The 19172-nt window shown below is 38.9% G+C and overlaps 2 protein-coding genes across 3 annotated transcripts; both read left to right on the top strand.

Annotated features, from left to right (window-relative positions):
* The first annotated feature begins 7978 nt into the window (after nucleotides 1–7978).
* On the top strand, nucleotides 7979–9830 carry LOC129434116 (tubulin alpha-4A chain). The gene is made up of 4 exons (XM_055192982.2): nucleotides 7979–8120; nucleotides 8202–8421; nucleotides 8572–8720; nucleotides 8798–9830. The coding sequence occupies exons 1-4, from the start codon at nucleotides 8118–8120 to the stop codon at nucleotides 9773–9775; spliced, it is 1350 nt and encodes a 449-aa protein (XP_055048957.1). The 5' UTR covers nucleotides 7979–8117; the 3' UTR covers nucleotides 9776–9830.
* Nucleotides 7981–15161, top strand: LOC129433592 (tubulin alpha-4A chain). 2 transcript variants are annotated; one of them, XM_073869028.1, is made up of 4 exons: nucleotides 7981–8120; nucleotides 13552–13771; nucleotides 13888–14036; nucleotides 14126–15161. In XM_073869028.1, exons 1-4 carry the CDS (start codon nucleotides 8118–8120, stop codon nucleotides 15098–15100), a joined length of 1347 nt encoding a protein of 448 aa, XP_073725129.1. In that variant the 5' UTR covers nucleotides 7981–8117; the 3' UTR covers nucleotides 15101–15161. The 2 variants fall into 2 exon arrangements, with proteins under 2 accessions (XP_073725129.1, XP_055048204.1); XM_055192229.2 differs by lacking the exon at nucleotides 7981–8120 and adding an exon at nucleotides 13331–13467.
* The last annotated feature ends 4011 nt before the right edge of the window (nucleotides 15162–19172 follow it).

Below are 19172 nucleotides of genomic sequence, written 5' to 3'. Positions count from 1 at the left end.
TATTTTCTTGGGTCGTTTTGCTCATCAAGAAAAAGTCTCCCAATTTTAAGAATTTTTAGATATTTTTACTGAAAACAAGATAAAAATACTACGATTTTTTTCTTGAAAATATAATTTTTTGCAGTGTACAACTGAATTGCTCGATTGTGCATCACAGTAAATGCAATAATAAGCAGCGAGTTTCTCTGTGTTTTAAAGGTATGAAAAAGTTTTGCACAGTCATGCAATGGTGGATCACCCAGAGCTCATCTCAAACTAACATGAATAATTTCTAAAACTTTTCTCTGTCGTTTTTGATGTTGCGCTAGTTGCAGCTTAGTGGTGAAGCATTGTGTTAGTGGTGCTAAAAGTCTGACACATAAAATGTATACCTTGTAATGCAGCGTAAGCTGCTTTGAATAAAGCATCTGCCAAATGCATAAATGTACAGTACAGTAAATGAAATATGCCATCACTTTTCCTAAAATACTCAATTAACAGGAAAACCCTTTAGATAGTATTAGGGTTCTGTGGTGTTTCTCTGAAATGATTGAAACTTAAACCATCTATTATTTGAGTTAGAAAGCATTAAGAGGTGACACAGAGTTTTTTTGGTATTTCTCTGATTCTAGAACAATGATTCATCAGCGAGCATTCAGCTCAGTCAGACAGTCAAATGAAAAACACGATGCTTGTTTTCTTGCCGCCATCAGTCTGGCAGGTTTTCTTGTCTTAGAGCTTCTGTCAAGATGGAGGCTGGTTAATACAACAGTTGTGAGGAAATGTTTTCGCAAATGTAACTCATGTTCTTGTGGCAAAGCCTTAACAAATTAGTACTGTTCATTTTTTAACTATTTACATACTGCTAAAAGAATAAACATTAAAACACCCAAAGGTTGTTTACATTTATGCATGCGGCAGAAGCCTTTATCCAAAACGGCAAACAAATAAGTTTTGAGTAAACTATAGTAAAAAATATTTTATCTATTGTGTTAGCCCTTGCATAGAAAAAGGTTGGAGACCCCTGGTATAGACGGTTTCAGCACCAACAACATAAACAAACAGCTTTTGTGGCCCAAACTTAAATTTTGCAGTAGAATGCGTCCCAAATTGCGCATCTCATGTGACTTGTGGTTTAGTGGATGCCTGCCGTGTCCACAAGAATTAGATTTTCAAGAAAAAATCTTAGGATTTTTGTCTTGTTTTAGTAAAAATATCTACAAATTCTTTAATTAGGGTGCTTTTTCTTGATTAGCAAAACGACCCAAGAAAATAAGTCTAGTTTAGACCAAAAATATCAAATTTAATTGATTTTGTGTATAAACAAGCAAAAACAACAAAAAAATCTGCCAATGGGCTAAGCAAAAATCTTGAACATTTTTCTCAAACACTAAATTCAAGACAAATTCAAGAAAAATTAGCTTAACCAATTGGCAGATTTTTTTGGTTTGTATTATGCACAAAATCACTTAAATTTGATTTTTTTAAACTTATTTTCTTGGGTCGTTTTGCTCATCAAGAAAAAGCATTTTAATTTAAGAATTTTTAGATATTTTTACTGAAAACAAGACAAAAATACTAAGAATTTTTTTTCTTGAAAATCATTTTTTGCAGTGTAAATGCATTTTCTTGATGAGCAAAATGACTTAAAACGAGCAAAAAAAAAATATCCGCAAATGGGGTGGGATTTTTTTTCTTGATTTAAGTGTTTAAGAAAAAAGTAACTTTTTTAAAGATTTTTTTTCTCTCCCCGTTGGCAGATTTTTTTGCTTGTTTTAAGCATAAATTCACTTAAATTTTATTTATTTTTTGTCTAAAAATCTTGTTTTCAGTAGATATATTTACAAATTCTTAAATCAAGACAAAAATACTAAGTAAGAAAGTCATTTTTGCAGAACAAACACAGACCCCAAGTTAACTTCGGGCCAGGCGCGGCCTTGGGATTGAACCATGAACATTTGCACCGCTAACACAATGCTCAACCAACTGAGCTACAGAAACACATCAGTATTGAATTTGGTAGACACAAAAGCGACCTATAGTGCATTCAAACTATACATTTTATCAAGACTGTACTGTATATATGCTTCCTGAGAATCAAACCCATGACCTTTTGTGCTGTGAACACAATGCTTTACAACCAGTGCTACAATATTTGCAGGTCTTAGCTGGTCAGGTAGGTCTAGTTTGATGTTTTTTGAGTAGTTTTATTAGCTGGTTAGGTTTTAGCAGGCTGCATGTTTAACCAGCTAAGACTTAGGCTGGTTTTATTTGTTTATTTTGTTAGCAGAGAAATGTTAAGTACAAAAGTATGTTCAGAGTGAGTCTATATAGCATTTCTCAGGGCAGGGAAGGCTGAGGTGTAAACACTGGCCAGATAATTGTAGGCTAACATCTCATCTTTTCATAAACTCAGCACAAAAATGTTGATGTGTTTAACATGGCTCCCCTGAAATTACAATTTCTGAACCTGAGAAAATGTCATTGCTTTTGGAGTAACACAGAAGCTTTGGCTAAGGGCCTTTACTGACCTTGGGCCAGTGTGGACCACACACATGACTCTGGATCAGACACGGCCTGGCTCGAGTCCTCTGACCTCAGACCGGTGCGGAGAGCAGTGATGAGAGGTGAAAGCTCAATGGTCACTTCTAGATTTTCTTTCCTAGACAAGGCTGCCCATTTTTACTTGGTGCCAAACCGTATGCTGTTATTTAGCCGGCTACTGTATCACACGTGCGAGTGCCGCAAGTGCATTTTCTCATTCTTATCATTATTAAATCTTTTATGGTTGTTACGCATACATCAATATTCAGGCTCAAATGATGGTGTTGCCCAATGATTATTATTGTCACGTTTAACCAACAGCACAACTGACATGAACAATTCTGCACGCAAACTTGCAATTATCTCTTTCCACCACAGATGTCAGTCGAAGCTGTAAATTTATTCAATTACTTTAAATTAGATTGAGTCAGTTGCCCAGATGATGCATTTGAGGTTGTTTTGGCCAATGTGACTGCGTGTGGTGTTATTTATTGGAGGTTTAGTCTCATTGTGGATTCTGAGAAACGATGATTTTGGTTGGCAAGTGTTGAAGGCGGTTTAGACAGCTTCGACTCAAGGATGTTCAATGCAGTCTGAAAGCCTGTCTGTCTGTCCGCCCCAATAAATCACAGCAGTCTGCTTGACAAGTTCAGCCTTACAGACAGAATTATCTTCTGGAGCACTGTAATATTATTCATGTTTGCTTACTTTTTGGTTTGTAGGCATTAAAAGATGACATCGTATAAATGTACTGGGTAAGAAAACATGGTTCTCAAGATATGTAGTTAAAACTTTTTTTTAATGCAACATTTATGATGTGAGACATGGTGCTAAGGACAAAGACATTCATTTTAAAACCCAAAATAGACAAACAGGTATTCATGGAAACCATTTTCTTTTTATCATAATGGCCGTTTCTCAATCCGAAGGTTGCAGCCTCCAGAGGTCATAATTGTAGGCTGCATATGTCTGATTTTTCTTAGTTGACTATTATTCTAAGTTAATCATAACCAGGCTTGATGACGTATGCAGCTGCATATGCGACCTACGGAGACTGCAGCCTTCGAATTGAGAAAAGACAGATGTTACATTAACGTCCGTTTATTAGGGCTGTGACGATTAATCGTGCAAATGCGCGTTTTCTCAATGAATTAATTTTAATGAATTACGGTGAAATCCCGGCACATCCAAAAGCCAGAGGGCGCTCTCGTGCAGAAACTTCATTTGTGCCACACAAGAAGTACCATTACAAATGCTATTCCAGGAAACGTAATTTTTATTTACAGTATTTATATCGCTGTTCTTCAAATTGTTTCAGGTATTTTTATGATAATAAAGAATATTTTGAATGATTGTGTTTAACGAGTTTCGCTTTTTTAAATGCAGGTTATAAACGACTCGTTATGATTTTAGATTGATAAGGACTTACTTCTGACCAAATGCCGTAGTACACGCAAAAGCTGCGCATGAAACAGAATCGTAGCCTTGCGATTCAGAATTAATTCCAGACAGGCATTTTTAATGGGACACACGATTAATCATCACAGTCCTACCGTTTATTCTTCTTTTTGCTGCGATAAAAAGTTTATATTAGACTATCTATTAATTTCTTCGAATATTTTAAAGAAATTTTAATTAACCTGATAAGGAACACTCCCTCCCTTGCACGTGAGGCTGCATAAACGTCATTGTAACTTTGAAGCATTAAATCTTCAAAATATACAGTCATGCAGCACATCGTTTGAAAGCTTAGACATTCGGGATTCCATTAAGCGCACACACAAAGCATCATATGATTTATAGCAGTCATAAAACTGTTATCTAGTTGTTAGTTACCTGAACCGGGCGGCGCCGATTTAGGATATTTACTTTATCCGCTTCGGTGAAATTATCCAAAACAAATTGTTCATAAATCCCCAAAAGTCCAAGGAAATGGAATATCCAAGCCTTTTAATCCAAAACAATTTGTTAGCCTCACACCTTGACGTTTCTGACCGAATTACGATATAAATAGTGTATACAATTATTTCACTAACGGACATTCGTTCGAATCTTACTGTTCATTCACGATTTATAATGAATATATTCGGATGTCACGTTTATTGTGCAACGTCTGAGGAACAAATACGCCCCCTTGTGGAATTTCAGCCGTTCCATAAGAGGCTACAAACTAGCCTGGGTTTCCACATGCTGCCTTGCGCGCAAATTTATTCACGCTGCAAGTCTAGCATGGAAACTATAGCCCTTTTAGCCCCTGAAATAGGGAACCAATCACAGAACATGTCGCTCTACATACGTCATCTGGTATAATTGAAACGATTGACTATGAGCTACGTACAGACGCATTTGATAGACATTCGTAGCGCCCAATAAACGTCTCTGAGCATTCGTAAACAACACCTCAAATATGAGAAAATGAGCGTATGGTTCCCACGTCTCATTCTCTGTCTATGAGACTGGTCTGGTGTTAGCCAGGCTAATTAAAAACAGAATTTTCATAAAAGATTGTAGTCTTACCTGTGTGCTTCATTGTTTATTATTTTTCATTAATATGCCCTTTTGTTTAAAATGACCGGTTTCACTTTGGTCGTGGCTATCGGAGATTTGTTTCTGCCTGGGAAAAGATTGCGCCAATTAGCAACATGGCCCAACTTCCAAACGATCCAATCTGTTCTCGATGGACAAAATAAAATCCCGCTCTCCATTTTTCTTATTTCAGAAGCCATTTCACTCGGATATACATTATGATACGGAAAGGAAGACAAGCGCTACTTCTGTTTCATGGTGACTTAAATATTCCAGGGGATTTTACAACTATTGTAATGAATTAATGAATGATAAAGCCTTACGAACGCTTTAACCAAGTACAATATTAAGTATTTAAGTTATTTATTCGTGACAAAACCCGATTTCCTCAAAAGCATTCTTCTTTACTTTGCAAAATTGTGAACTTGTACCCACGTGCCATCTTGTCTTGGGTTTCCTTTCGACAGCAGTGCAAGCGGCTCACGAGTAATGTCATTAGGAAACGCTTTCTCCACACTCTCGACCGGAGAATTTATGAGGTGCTAAGTGCAGCGCTTATACGAGGGGTTGGAGGGCTCCACTTCACGACTGAATCGCTGAATCTCTCAACAAAAGAGGAAAAACAAGAGATGTCTTAAGGAATATGTGACTTTTCCAGTGTGGCTGCCAGCACCAGTTTAGATCTTCCAGTCCTGTTAATGACACATTTAAATTAGCTGTGGTCAGAATTTCTTCACATAGGCGGTAGATTCATGGAGATTCTTCTTTTCTCCTCGCCTGGCCTCACATCGGCCCGGTCGGGCTCGGGAGAACCACATGCCAGGGTCACTCCTCTCCTCTCCCACCCAGCCAAACCATACCCATAATTGTGCTTTTGTTTCTGACGCTGCTCCAGTCATGAGGAAGAGAGACGTCTTGGAAAGGTCAACAAAGAAGAATAGAAAAAAATCGTATCAAACCTGTGGCTGACAAACCCTGAACTGACACAAATGACACAATAAAAGTTCAGGTTAGACAACAGAGTCCTTTCTCAGAATGTAAGTTGTGTATAAGAAGTGTACTTTTCTTATTTTTTATTGGAGAAAGGTTTCCTTTCGATGGGCCTCCTGGTTCAAACCACGGACTGTAGAACATGCTGGAAAAGTCAACCATGAGGACGGCCCCTGATGGGACCATGTTAACAGCGGTGGCCAATTATGGTGGGCTAAAGGTTCTTCATATTTTCCTCCACGATATAGTTTATGAAGGATAAAAGAGGTCCCTGTAGCGTTTTCTAACAACTGATGATTAACATTTTAGTATTTACTTAAAAGAAATTCCCTAATGTCACATGGTCTACAAAAAGTAGCAGAAAAGACTTTCCCGAGGCATTTGACAATTCCAAAAAAAAATGGAAAGGAAATGAAAATAGGTAAACATTTCAAAATAAAAACCTAAACAAAAATGGCTTGGCAAATTTTACAAAAACATGTCATTGTTGTTGCAATGGTAACATTTGTCTTTTAACTTTAGTCTGGGTATAATTTTCACGTCCACTATGTAATGTGTTATGTTCTGCTTTGTGCACACAGGAATTATGGGAAATCTTCAGTAGTGCCATCCTTTGACATCTTTGTCTTCCATCCTGGTTAGAAATATCATTGCTCAGTAGCTCTGGAGACTTAAGAGTTATTGGTTGTTTCAATTATAACTAAACTTTTTTTGATATTTTTGAACCCCCATACACGGAGCCCATAAGTGGACATCGAGCAAAAATTAAATAAAGTTTAGTTTCGCGTGCGCACGTGAAACTACCGCGTTTAGTTTCGCGTGCTCACGTGAAACTTTCGCGTGCGCACGTGAAACTATCACATGCACGAGCACGAAAGTTTCACGTGAGCATGCGAAACTAAACTTTAGATTTTTTTTACTCCAATGTCACCTTAGGGGCTCTGTACCCATAAAAGTCAACAAGTGCATATAATTTACTTAAGTAACATTTTAAAAAATAAATTTTGAGTTGATTCTTGATTAAATTATGAGCAAAACTGGTTCACAAATCAGTTGCTGAGTTCACTGCATGCACTAAATCTCGCATTCATTTGCGTTTGATTATAAAAAGGCGTCATATGCATGCGACCTATTCGTCACTTACACGCGCTTACAGATATAAATGCTTCATTAGGGCTGCGCCTAAAAACTAAGATAGCAGACTTGTTAACCATGAAAGCCGCTTGTTTATGTTGTTACTGCTGAAACCATATATAGTATTATTATGGATAGTATGAATGAATTTGGACGTACTACATCCGCCATGCTGATACATCATGTTTTCAAATGATGCCTCTGAAGGCAGCATTTTAGAAATTTCGGACACAGACTACATTATGATGTACATAAGAAAGAGAATCCATCGATGGGCGTTTAATTCACTGTATAATGTTTAGAAAAGCTTGAACATGTGTCTTTTCAGTGTCAGTTGTCTAAAAATAGTTTGTACAAGCTTTTTTGTTTGTGTTAGGAAGATTTTGTATAATGATGTCAGGCCAAGTTGAAACAAGCTGCCATCTGTCTAAAATGTTTTTGATTTGTCACATATTTTTATTTTTAAATGATGGCCATGAATTAAAAGCAGGATGTTTTTTAAGTGGGCAAAACACATTTTTTAATCTTACAAAAAATCTATCTTATTGTCAAATGTTTTTAAATTGCACACTATTTTTAGGGTTGTTAATTCTATATTGTTCATATTTTTATTGTCTTGCAATTGATGAGCAAACAAAGTAAGAATTGCATTGTACCTAGTACATGTGACAATACAGAACTTGAAACTTGAAATTTGCTTCAAACACTGTCAGAGTCTCATTATCGTTAATTGAATAATGAAGCCACACCCTGCTGATGGATATAAATGAAGGTCAGGTGATTGCTTCAGGATCACGCTGAAGGTAAGAATTTCTCCTTTAAAACAACCAATGCTTGAGTTGTTGTTGTTGATGAGTAAGTTTATTCTGAAAGTGGTGTTTTGCTTGTAATTTCAGGGTTTGAAGGCTCAAGTGTAATCTTGTTTACTTGAATACTGCAGTACAATGGTGAGATTGATTTTTAAGCTACTGTCATTTGGAGAAGTTTTTCTGTTTCTGTAACTGTGCTTTTATTCTGATTCAAACCAGAGGGAGTGTATTTCTGTTCACATTGGGCAAGCTGGTGTCCAGATTGGTAACTCCTGTTGGGAATTGTACTGCTTGGAACACGGAATTGAGCCGGATGGAACCATCACTAATGTTGGCAGCACGCTGGCCGATTCTTCTTTTGGCACTTTCTTTAGTGAAACTGGTGCTGGGAAGTACGTTCCTCGAGCTGTGTTCATTGATCTTGAGCCCACAGTTGTTGGTAAGAACCTTTTAATATTGTCTAGGTTTCCTTTTGTATTGTTTAAGATATTTCATATCTGCTGTTCTCCCCTGTGACGTTATGTTAACTGTTTTGGGGGGAGGTTGTTTTTAAAGCTCAAGTCAATACTTTTTCCTCTTAATTTTGTAGATGAGATCCGTAATGGACCTTATCGACAACTGTACCACCCTGAGCAGCTTATCACTGGCAAGGAGGATGCCGCTAACAATTATGCCCGTGGACATTATACCATCGGCAAAGAGATCATAGACCCTATGATGGACCGCATGCGAAAAATGGTGCGTATAACATTTCATAAAATCATTGGCAGGTTCTAACCATATGTTACAATGACACTACTTGTGTTTCTTTTTAGGCTGACCAGTGCACGGGCTTGCAGGGCTTTTTGATCTTCCACAGTTTTGGTGGAGGAACGGGCTCTGGCTTCACATCTCTGCTAATGGAGCGTCTCTCTGTGGATTATGGTAAAAAGTCCAAGTTGGAGTTCTCCGTATATCCCGCCCCGCAGGTCAGCACTGCTGTGGTGGAGCCCTACAATTCCATCCTCACAACACACACAACCCTCGAGCACTCCGACTGCTGCTTCATGGTCGATAATGAAGCCATCTTTGACATCTGCAAGCGAAACCTCGATATCGACCGTCCCTCCTACACCAGCTTGAATCGGCTTGTAGCGCAGATTGTGTCCTCCATTACAGCTTCCTTGCGGTTTGATGGGGCTCTGAACGTGGACCTCACGGAGTTCCAGACCAACCTGGTCCCGTATCCTCGTATCCATTTCCCACTGGTCACCTACGCTCCCATTATCTCTGCTGAAAAGGCGTACCACGAGCAGCTCTCCGTGCCAGAGATCACCAATGCATGCTTTGAGCCAGCGAATCAGATGGTGAAGTGTGACCCACGACGGGGTAAATACATGGCCTGCTGCTTGCTGTACCGTGGTGATGTAGTGCCTAAAGATGTTAACGGGGCAATTGCCAACATCAAGACCCGCCGCAGCATCCAGTTTGTAGATTGGTGTCCCACAGGGTTTAAAGTAGGCATCAATTACCAGCCACCCACTGTTGTCCCTGGAGGAGACCTGGCTAAGGTGCAGAGAGCCGTCTGTATGCTGAGCAACACCACGGCCATCGCTGAAGCATGGAGCCGCCTGGACCATAAGTTTGACCTGATGTATGCCAAGAGGGCTTTTGTGCACTGGTATGTGGGTGAAGGGATGGAGGAAGGAGAGTTCTCTGAGGCGCGGGAGGACATGGCTGCACTGGAGAAAGATTATGAGGAGGTGGGTGCTGATTCTGCCGAAGATGATTGCGAGGATGAGGACGAATATTAAAGCTTTGCGCTTTTGGAATGCACTTGTTCCTTAATAAACACAATGGCATGCAAAACCTTGTTCTTGTGGTGTTTGTCTAGGTTTTTATGATCTTTTTGCTTGCTGTTATCACCAATTATTATAGTGTTCGCTTCATTCCTGCATAGAGGTCCAGATGAAGCATTTCTAAAATCAAGTCTAGCAAAGAGTAATGAGAGTGACTAAAGCTTGGCCTATGTCTTAGATGTTTCTCTAGATGTCTCCAGAGTTTCAAAGGCTGTTGTGAGAACCTCAGAATAAGTTTTTAGAGTTTCCAATCCTAAGTTTTTTATGGTTTAAAGAGTCCATTGTGTTAAGCTGATAGTCATATAAATTCACTAGGTGTGACCAAAATCACCTTAATTCCTAGTTTACGGAAATCCTAATGTTTTCATTCTCTCCACAGTATTACTGTGTGACCACTAGAAGAATGCGCATGAGTTTGCACAGAATCCCAACACCCTTTTAAATGGGAATGTCCACCCCAAACCACTGATTTTAGATCCGTTTGTTTACATTTTCAGTCTTTCGTACAGTTCCCGAAACCCACTGGCTCTCCCGTCTCACAACTCCAAAAACCCATAACTGATTTCTTGAAGTTGTGGACATTTCTCCTTTAATGGACAACCTGACGGACAAGGCCGGACTTTAAGTATGAGGGCCCAGTTTTCTCACTCTGTAATGTTTGTCTATACAGGGTCCCAAAAAAAGGACAGATTTCTTCCTGATCAAACCACGCTTATATGCAAGTGAGTCCCAGTCACTTGATGCATTTGTGTTTTTAGGCCACTTACTGTATGCTTGTGTAAACAAACTTGTAAAACGTGATCAAATATTCAGTTGAAGACTCCACTGTGAATGTCTATGACAAAGCAATTATATTCTGCTTGCAGACAAAAATAGATGGGGCTATCATCTTGATGTTGTTGGCAAACATATCCAAACAAGGTGCTATTAAGCATTACATAGATCAATACAAATGGAGCCTGGTGAACCCTATAAATTAGCATTTTATGTTTATTTTGTTTGCTAAGCCCAGTGCGTGAGCCGCAGTTAAGCTTGAAAAGACTTTCCCGAGGCATTCAACAAAGGGAAATGAAAATTGGTAAACATTTCAAATAATAAGCTAAACAAAGAAAGTCTTTGCAAATTGTACAAAATCATGTCAATGTTGTTGCAATGGTAACATTTGTCTTTTAACTTTAGTCTGGGTATAATTTTCATGTCCACTATGGAATGTGTTATGTTCTGCTTTATGTGCACAGGAATTATGGGAAATCTTCAGTAGTGCCATTCTTTGACATCTTTGTCTTTCATCCTGGATAAAAATATCATTGCTCGGTAGCTCTGAAGACTTAAGAGTTATTGGTTGTTTCAGTTAAAACTAAACCTTATTTTCAGATGATTTGTTTGAAATCCCATTGTAAGGGAAAAAATAATATCCATCTGTTGGCCCAGTGGCGTAAACCAACTGGCATGGCGAAGAGTCCTTACGCGTTCTGTATATTCCCGTGCTTACCAATGACGTTTTAACATTATGTAATTTAAGTCGTTTTATTTGACTCCAAAAGATAAAATCTTGTTGTTTGTAATTACACTGTGTGCAGAATTATTAGTTAAATACATTAAGTTGTATTTTTGAGGATTACTTTTGTTATTGTACAACTACAGTGCTCTTGGGGCCCGTACCATGAAAATGGTTAAACAAACTCAGGGTTACAGGATTAGTTTCAGGTTGACAAAACCAAGCCAATGTGCAGGCTTTGTTGGTAAAAGCTATTTTCATGGTACCCAAAACCCAGGATTTGAACAAACTAATCCTAAACAAAGCTGGCTAACCAACTAAACCAGCTTCATGGTATAGGCCCCTGGTCAACCCAAAATGTCAACAAACCCTCAAACCCGAACATTTAAGTAGTAAAAGTTAAATTTTGGCTTTCTTAAGAGAATATTTCTATGTACATCATTATTAGGCAACTATTAGTGTGCAGAATTATTAGGCAACTAAATGAAAAGCAAAGATTTTACCTTCTCACTGGTTTTTTTTTCAACTGTTAAAGTGAGAATGATAAACAAACTCTACATTTACAAAAAAATTTATAAAACAATAAAAAATAAAAAAATATATAGACTCAGTGACCAATATAGCCACCCTTCTTTTCGATAACAGTCACAAGCCTTCCATTCACGGATTCAGTCAGTTTCTTGATCTGGTCTGAACCAACATTTTGTGCAGCCACAACCACAGCCTCCCAGACACTGTTCAGAGAGGTGTACGGTTTACCTTCACTGTAAATGTCCTGCTTAAGAAGGTATCAAAAGGTCTCAATAGGAGTTTAAGTTAAGTGAAGAAGGGGGTCATGTCATTAGTTTTTCACCTTTAAGGCCTTTACTGGCCAGCCACTCAGTACTTTGATGCATGTGCTGAATCGTTGTCTTGCATAAAAAAGTCTTATTAAAAGATGCAGATTTTTTCCTGTACCACTGCTTGAAGAAAGTGTGACTTCTGCATTTAACCCATTCCAGTGAGCAGCTATCCCAGCACCCTGGGGAGCGATATTAGGGTAAGGTGCCTTGCTCAAGGGCACCACAGTTGCAACTCGCCAGGATGAATAGTATGAATTAATTTGGATGTACTACATCCGCCTTGTTGAAACATCATGTACGTGACATAACAACAAGTTAGTTGTTAATTGGAATGACGTTAAACAAGCGCAATTTAACCACAAGGGACAGCTGTTTTAATATAATGTATTTGCATTTGTTACCACCTTCTGGCATTTTTGAATAAAACAACGCCCTCCTTGCTGTCATCTTCTTCGTTGGATAACTTCTCTCCCAGGGGCTCACGGAATAGTAAAAGGTCCATCGAATGAACACTTTGGGATCCATTTGTCACTTCAAGAACATTTACATATGTACTGAAGTTTACAATACAATAAGTTCTTGTTTTAAAATGTAATAGCATTGCTTTTTCTGATTTTCTATAGTGTGATGATCATTCAAAACACCCATGAGCTATTTTTATAATCTCATATTCGGAAAAAAACATGGAATATTTTTGCTTGTGAAAATCTATCTTTTACCAGAGAATATGAAAAAAACTACAGGAAAATGTTAACATATTCACTAGTGCTTGAAATTTGTATAGCATTTATTGAATCATTGCTTTCCTCATAGTTTTAAATCACTTTGTATGAAAGCATCTGCTAAATGCTTAAATATAATCACCCATGGTGAGCCTGTTTGTGATGTTTGTTAAGTGGGCAAAACAATTTTTTTTATCTTACAAAATAAAAATCTTACAGACAAATATTTTTTAATTGCATACTATTTTTAGAAGTCTTAATTCTATATTGCTCATATTTTATTCTCCTGCAGTTGAGGGTCAAACAAAGAATAACATTGTACATGGTACATTTATTTGCTTAAAACACTGTCAGAGTCTCATTATTATTAATTGAATAATGAAGCCACGCCCTGCTGATGGATATAAATGAAGGTCAGGTGATCACTTCAGGATCATGCTGAAGGTAAGAATTTCTCCTTTAAAACAACCAATGCTTGAGTTGTTTTTGATGAGTAAGTTTATTATGAAAGTGGCGTTTTGCTTGTAATTTCAGGGTTTAAAGGCTCAAGTGTAATCTTGTTTACTTGGAAACTGCAGTACAATGGTGAGATTGATTTTTAAGCTACTGTGATTTTGGAGAAGCATTTCTGTTCCCGTAACTGTGCTTTATTATTCTGATTCAAAACAGAGGGAGTGTATCTCTGTTCACATTGGGCAAGCTGGTGTCCAGATTGGTAACTCCTGTTGGGAGTTGTACTGCTTGGAACACGGAATTGAGCCAGATGGAACCATCACTAATGTCGGCAGCACGCTGGCCGATTCTTCTTTTGGCACTTTCTTTAGTGAAACTGGTGCTGGGAAGTACGTTCCTCGAGCTGTGTTCATTGATCTTGAGCCCACAGTTGTTGGTAAGAATACTGTCTAGGTGTCCTTTTTTCATGTTTAAGATGTTTTGATAACTTTTGGGGGAGATTGTTTTTAAAGCTCTCAAGTCAATATTTCTTTATCCTCTTAATTTTTGTAGGTGAGATCCGTAATGGACCTTATCGACAACTGTATCACCCTGAGCAGCTCATCACTGGCAAGGAAGATGCCGCTAACAATTATGCCCGTGGACATTATACCATCGGCAAAGAGATCATAGACCCTGTGCTTGACCGCATGCGAAAAATGGTGCGTGTATAACGTTTCAATAAATCGTAGATTTTGTAGAGTTCCTAAGCATATTTACAGTGACACTTCTCCTTGTTTTTACGTTTTAGGCGGACCAATGCACAGGTCTGCAGGGCTTTTTGATCTTCCACAGTTTTGGTGGAGGAACAGGCTCTGGCTTTACATCTCTGCTAATGGAGCGGCTCTCCGTCGATTACGGTAAAAAGTCCAAGTTGGAGTTCTCCGTATATCCTGCCCCGCAGGTCAGCACTGCTGTGGTGGAGCCATACAATTCCATCCTCACAACACACACGACCCTCGAGCACTCTGACTGCTCCTTCATGGTTGATAATGAAGCCATCTTTGACATTTGCAAGCGAAACCTCGATATCGACCGTCCCTCCTACACCAACTTGAATCGGCTCATAGCACAGATTGTGTCCTCAATTACAGCATCCTTGCGGTTTGATGGAGCTCTAAATGTGGACCTCACGGAGTTCCAAACCAACCTGGTCCCGTATCCTCGTATCCATTTCCCACTGGTCACCTACGCTCCCATTATCTCTGCTGAAAAGGCTTACCACGAGCAGCTGTCCGTGCCAGAGATCACCAATGCATGCTTTGAGCCAGCGAATCAGATGGTGAAGTGCGACCCACGGCGGGGTAAATACATGGCCTGCTGTTTGCTGTACCGTGGTGATGTAGTGCCTAAAGATGTTAACGGGGCAATTGCCAACATCAAGACGCGTCGCAGCATCCAGTTTGTAGACTGGTGTCCCACAGGGTTTAAGGTAGGCATCAATTACCAGCCACCCACTGTTGTCCCTGGAGGAGACCTGGCCAAGGTGCAGAGAGCCGTCTGTATGCTGAGCAACACCACGGCCATTGCTGAAGCGTGGAGCCGCCTGGACCATAAGTTTGACCTGATGTATGCCAAGAGGGCTTTTGTGCACTGGTATGTGGGTGAAGGGATGGAGGAAGGAGAGTTCTCTGAGGCGCGGGAGGACATGGCTGCACTGGAGAAAGATTATGAGGAGGTGGGTGCTGATTCTGCAGAAGATGATTGCGAGGAAGAGGAGTATTAAAGTTTGGAGCTTTTGAAATGCACTTGTTCCTTTAATAAACACAATGGCACGCAAAACCTTATTCTTGTGGTGTTCATCTAGTTTTGGTATGATCTTTTTGCCTGTGCGACTTTGTGTCCAACTTAATTTTTACTTTTATTTATCCACCATATTTTTGAACATGGACGAAAGTGACATATTTCCCTTTGTGTGAGATGTCCGTTTCAATAGCCAGCAGGTAGAAAACTGGGTAGTGGGAGCATGCATAAAACTATTTAAACCGTTATGTTTGATTTACTACACCTGCCATGTATGAACCAGTGTGAGGATGAAATTAAGAAGTGGGCTGATATCATATGAAAAGAGATTCAGTCAGTTTGTGTTATTGGTTAGGTGACTGTGCTTTTATAATTGTGCATTGAAGACCCAAGACCTAGCAGGATCTCTAAAATGGGAGACTCGGTCAAGTGTTTATACATGGAGTAGACCACATCTTTGTGTTTAAACTTTTTAGGTGATGTTTTAAAATGTCAACTCTCCCTCTGGTGTGGGCTTTCATTTAAACTGCAATTTTTAATTGACTTGAGTTTTTATGGTGACACACAAAGCTTCACGCGGTCTGACTGTCAGCAGCATCTTTATCATTCAACACATTGTCCTAATGAGAAGCATTTCTAAAATTATCAAGTTTAGCAGAAAGCAATGAGAGTGAATAAAGCTTAGGCTATATTTTTGATGTTTCTCTTGAGAATAAAGGTGCAAAAATCTCATGTCTCCAGAGGTTGTTGTGAGGAACCTCAGAATAGTGCAGATTAAGGGGCAGTATTATCCCCTTCTGACATCACAAGGGGAGCCACGTTTCAATGACCTATAGAATGTTGTTCTTGAGACTAAGGTGCATAAACATCATGTCTTCAGAGTTTCAGAAGATGCTGTAAGAAAATCTCAGAATAAGCTCAGATTTGCAGAGTCTACAATCAAGTGTTAAATACTTTAAAACGATTTATTAAGTTTAGAAGGCTTATGAAATTCTCAGCACAAGTCCATTGTGTGGCATAAGCTGATAGTCATATAAATTTACTAGATGTGATCCAAATCACCTTAATTCCCAGTTTATGGAAATCCTTGTGTTTTATTCTGTCTACTTTGGAACCACTGGAAGATGATAATGTTTGCACAGAATCCCAACACTCTTTGGAATGAGACTGTCCACCCCAAACCACTGGTCTTAGATCAGTTTGTTTACATTTTCAGTCTCATACTGTTCCCGAAACCCACTGGCTCTTTGGTCTCACCACTCCAAAAACTCTATGGCTGCGCCAAAACCACCTATTTCCATATTATATAGTAGGCAAAAAGCAATAGGCGAATGAATAGTATGTCCGAATTCTCAGTACATAAAAGTGTAGGTGAGAATTAGCAGGATATTGGACTATTTCTCGTGAGATTTAGAGGTATGTATACTTAAGTTGCGTCCGAAACCACCTACTTGAATGTGCAATGTGAAGCACTAACACACAACAATACCAAGTCCGTGCGCCTGAGTACAATCTTCTTCTTTGTTCTCCCAGGTCTCGACCAAAGCCGTCTGGTTTGCCTCCGATGAATTTGCACATCAACAATTTGATGGAGGTAATTAATGCACCTTCTCTGATCAGTAATACTAGCTGTGAATATTTCATACAACTGCTGGAAAGACTCTTGTATATTTATCAGAGCTGCTATGGCAACTTGAAGGTCCGTTTTTACCCTCGAGCATTCTCGTGTAAACAGGGCCTTAATTATTATGTATTTTTGCAAGTATAAAACCAACAGTAATCTCCAAAGGTAAGATCTTCGAGCAGCTTCCCAATGTCTGCTTTGTCCAGACATTTCAACACTTGCAAAACTGACAGAGATTGCACAAAGTAGGGCTGTTTAGTTACTGATGCAGTCAGGTGTTAGTAAACCTGTCCCTCATACACCTGCATAAGTTTCTATGCCTGTTTTTAGGCTTTTTCGAGTTCACGCCGCAAGAGCCAACAGGCGGATGACATCAAAGTACCGCGAGAGCGATTCAAGGAATCATATGGAGAAGTCACTTTGAATCGCTTTCGCGGTATTGTGATGCCATCCTCCTATCGGTTCTTGTGGTGCCGAACAAGCCTACTACGTCATAGGTCAAATGATAACGTCAACATGGCAGATGATGTCTATACTTAACGCGATTAGGCGATAATGTATGTACTGTTTTAGCTCTTGTTAAGTAGGCACTCATTGAAATTAAGTATGCAGTTCCGGACGCAGCCTATAACTTTGATTTCTTGAAGTTGTGGCCATTTTTGTTTTGATGGACTACCTGATGGACAATAAGCTGTCCAGTTTTATGAAGGATTTGACTCTTAGCGAGCAGATTTAATTTGTGCTGAGCAGATTCCCAGCACCTCGTGCCAGCATCCGTAGTGACTGTCTGTCCAAAACTTTGATATATGATCGCAGTGAGTTTACAGTTTTTGCATTTGTTAAACCATATTTACCCTGAGAAGGCTAATGGTGCGTTATTATACCGGTCAATGTTTCCTATTGCACTGCATATATTATCTTGGACTTATTGTATGAGGGCCCAGTTTTTTCACTCTTCAATGTTTGTGTCTATACAGGGTCAAAAAAAGACAGACAGATGTCTTCCTAATCAAACAACGCTTATCAAAGTGAGTCCCATTCACTTGATGCATTAGAGTTTTTAAGCCACTTACTGTATGCTTGTGTAAAACAGATGTTCACACTGGAGTCTTCAAGTTTATGACAAAGCAATTATATCTTGCTGACTGACAAAAATAGAAGGGGCTATTATCTTGATGTTGTTGGCAAACATATCCTAACAAAGTGCTATTAAGCATTACATAGATCAATACAAACAGAGCCTGGTGAACTCTATAAATTAGCATTTTATGTTTATTTTCTTTGCTAAGCCCAGTGCATGAGCCACAGTTGAGCTTTAGCACAGCAGGAGATCTCATGAGGTTTTTTTACATTATGCAAATGCTGCTACAGACTTGCTAATGTGGTAAAGATCCTCTATAAACTCTCTATAGGAATATTTCTTCTTGAGGTAGACCAACCGAGCGCACTTGTGGCTTTCAACAAACAACAAACTCAGGAGCTAAAGAATTTACCTCAGACAAACAATAACGCAAAACTACAGACAAAACAAATTAGTGTCTTGGAATGCAAAGCAAAACCCAAAAAACACCAAAGATTTGTTTGGCTGACCTTGCTCACTAGTTTTTATCCTGTATGTTTATTCTTTGTTTTATGTTTTTATTTGTTTCAGGTGCTTTCCAATGAGTTCTTCAACAAGGAGATGCAAGACTGAACAAGAAAGGGTGACCCCACAAAAACAAAGTTCTTCAGAGTTCCTGTTTTTTCCACATGTCATCCAGCGCCCTCAGCCCATAATAGTAGAGGACATGAAAACAAAGAGTTTCCCATGTGGTTTCTACGACTGCTGTGTTTAATGATTAGTTGGTAAACAGTGTTGTGAAAGCTACTTTGAAGCTGTAGCATGCCAAGCTACTTATAAACTACAATCAAGTTACTCTTTGATGATGTTATTATTTACACTGTAGGTTACTAAAAATACTACATATATTCAGTAAGGACGGTATATTAAAATATTTAACTCATAATTTAGAAGTTAATCAGATCCATTTTTGTAGCTAAAAGACATTCAGCTTTGAAAGTTGGTGCATGAAAAGATCCACCCCACAATGTACTGTTATAAAAGCAACAGTGTGTTCCATCGAAACTGTCATCCAAATGTGCAAATGTGTGGAACGAATGCGAAAAGAACCAACGCTGGTTCACTGCAAGTCAATAGGCTCATTTTGTTGACATTTTTGGGAAGGGTCTCTATTTCACACGATACATATGTGACACGTCGTTAAAGCTATTTGTATCTTTACCAGCGTTCCATCCAAATCAAACGCTCTTGACCCCGTTTGTGGCTTTCTCTGTCACAAGAACACAAAGATTTTTCCTGATTAATTAATTTCGACCAGCAGAAGTTTTCTAAAACATAAAAATATCAAAATATGTCTACTTTATTGAAACC

The sequence above is a fragment of the Misgurnus anguillicaudatus genome, chromosome 6, assembly GCF_027580225.2.
Source record: "Misgurnus anguillicaudatus chromosome 6, ASM2758022v2, whole genome shotgun sequence".
Classification (NCBI taxonomy): domain Eukaryota; kingdom Metazoa; phylum Chordata; class Actinopteri; order Cypriniformes; family Cobitidae; genus Misgurnus; species Misgurnus anguillicaudatus.
Note: the sequence above shows the minus strand (reverse complement) of the source record. Positions and strands in the feature narration are given on the sequence as shown.

Bases quoted from the DNA above. Each gene is read 5' to 3' on its own strand.
- LOC129433592 (XM_073869028.1), top strand. The intron at 13,772-13,887 runs GTAAGAATACTG...TAATTTTTGTAG, and splicing joins TCTTGAGCCCACAGTTGTTG to GTGAGATCCGTAATGGACCT. The intron at 14,037-14,125 runs GTGCGTGTATAA...TTTACGTTTTAG, and splicing joins TTGACCGCATGCGAAAAATG to GCGGACCAATGCACAGGTCT.
- LOC129434116 (XM_055192982.2), top strand. The intron at 8,422-8,571 runs GTAAGAACCTTT...TTAATTTTGTAG, and splicing joins TCTTGAGCCCACAGTTGTTG to ATGAGATCCGTAATGGACCT. The intron at 8,721-8,797 runs GTGCGTATAACA...GTTTCTTTTTAG, and splicing joins TGGACCGCATGCGAAAAATG to GCTGACCAGTGCACGGGCTT.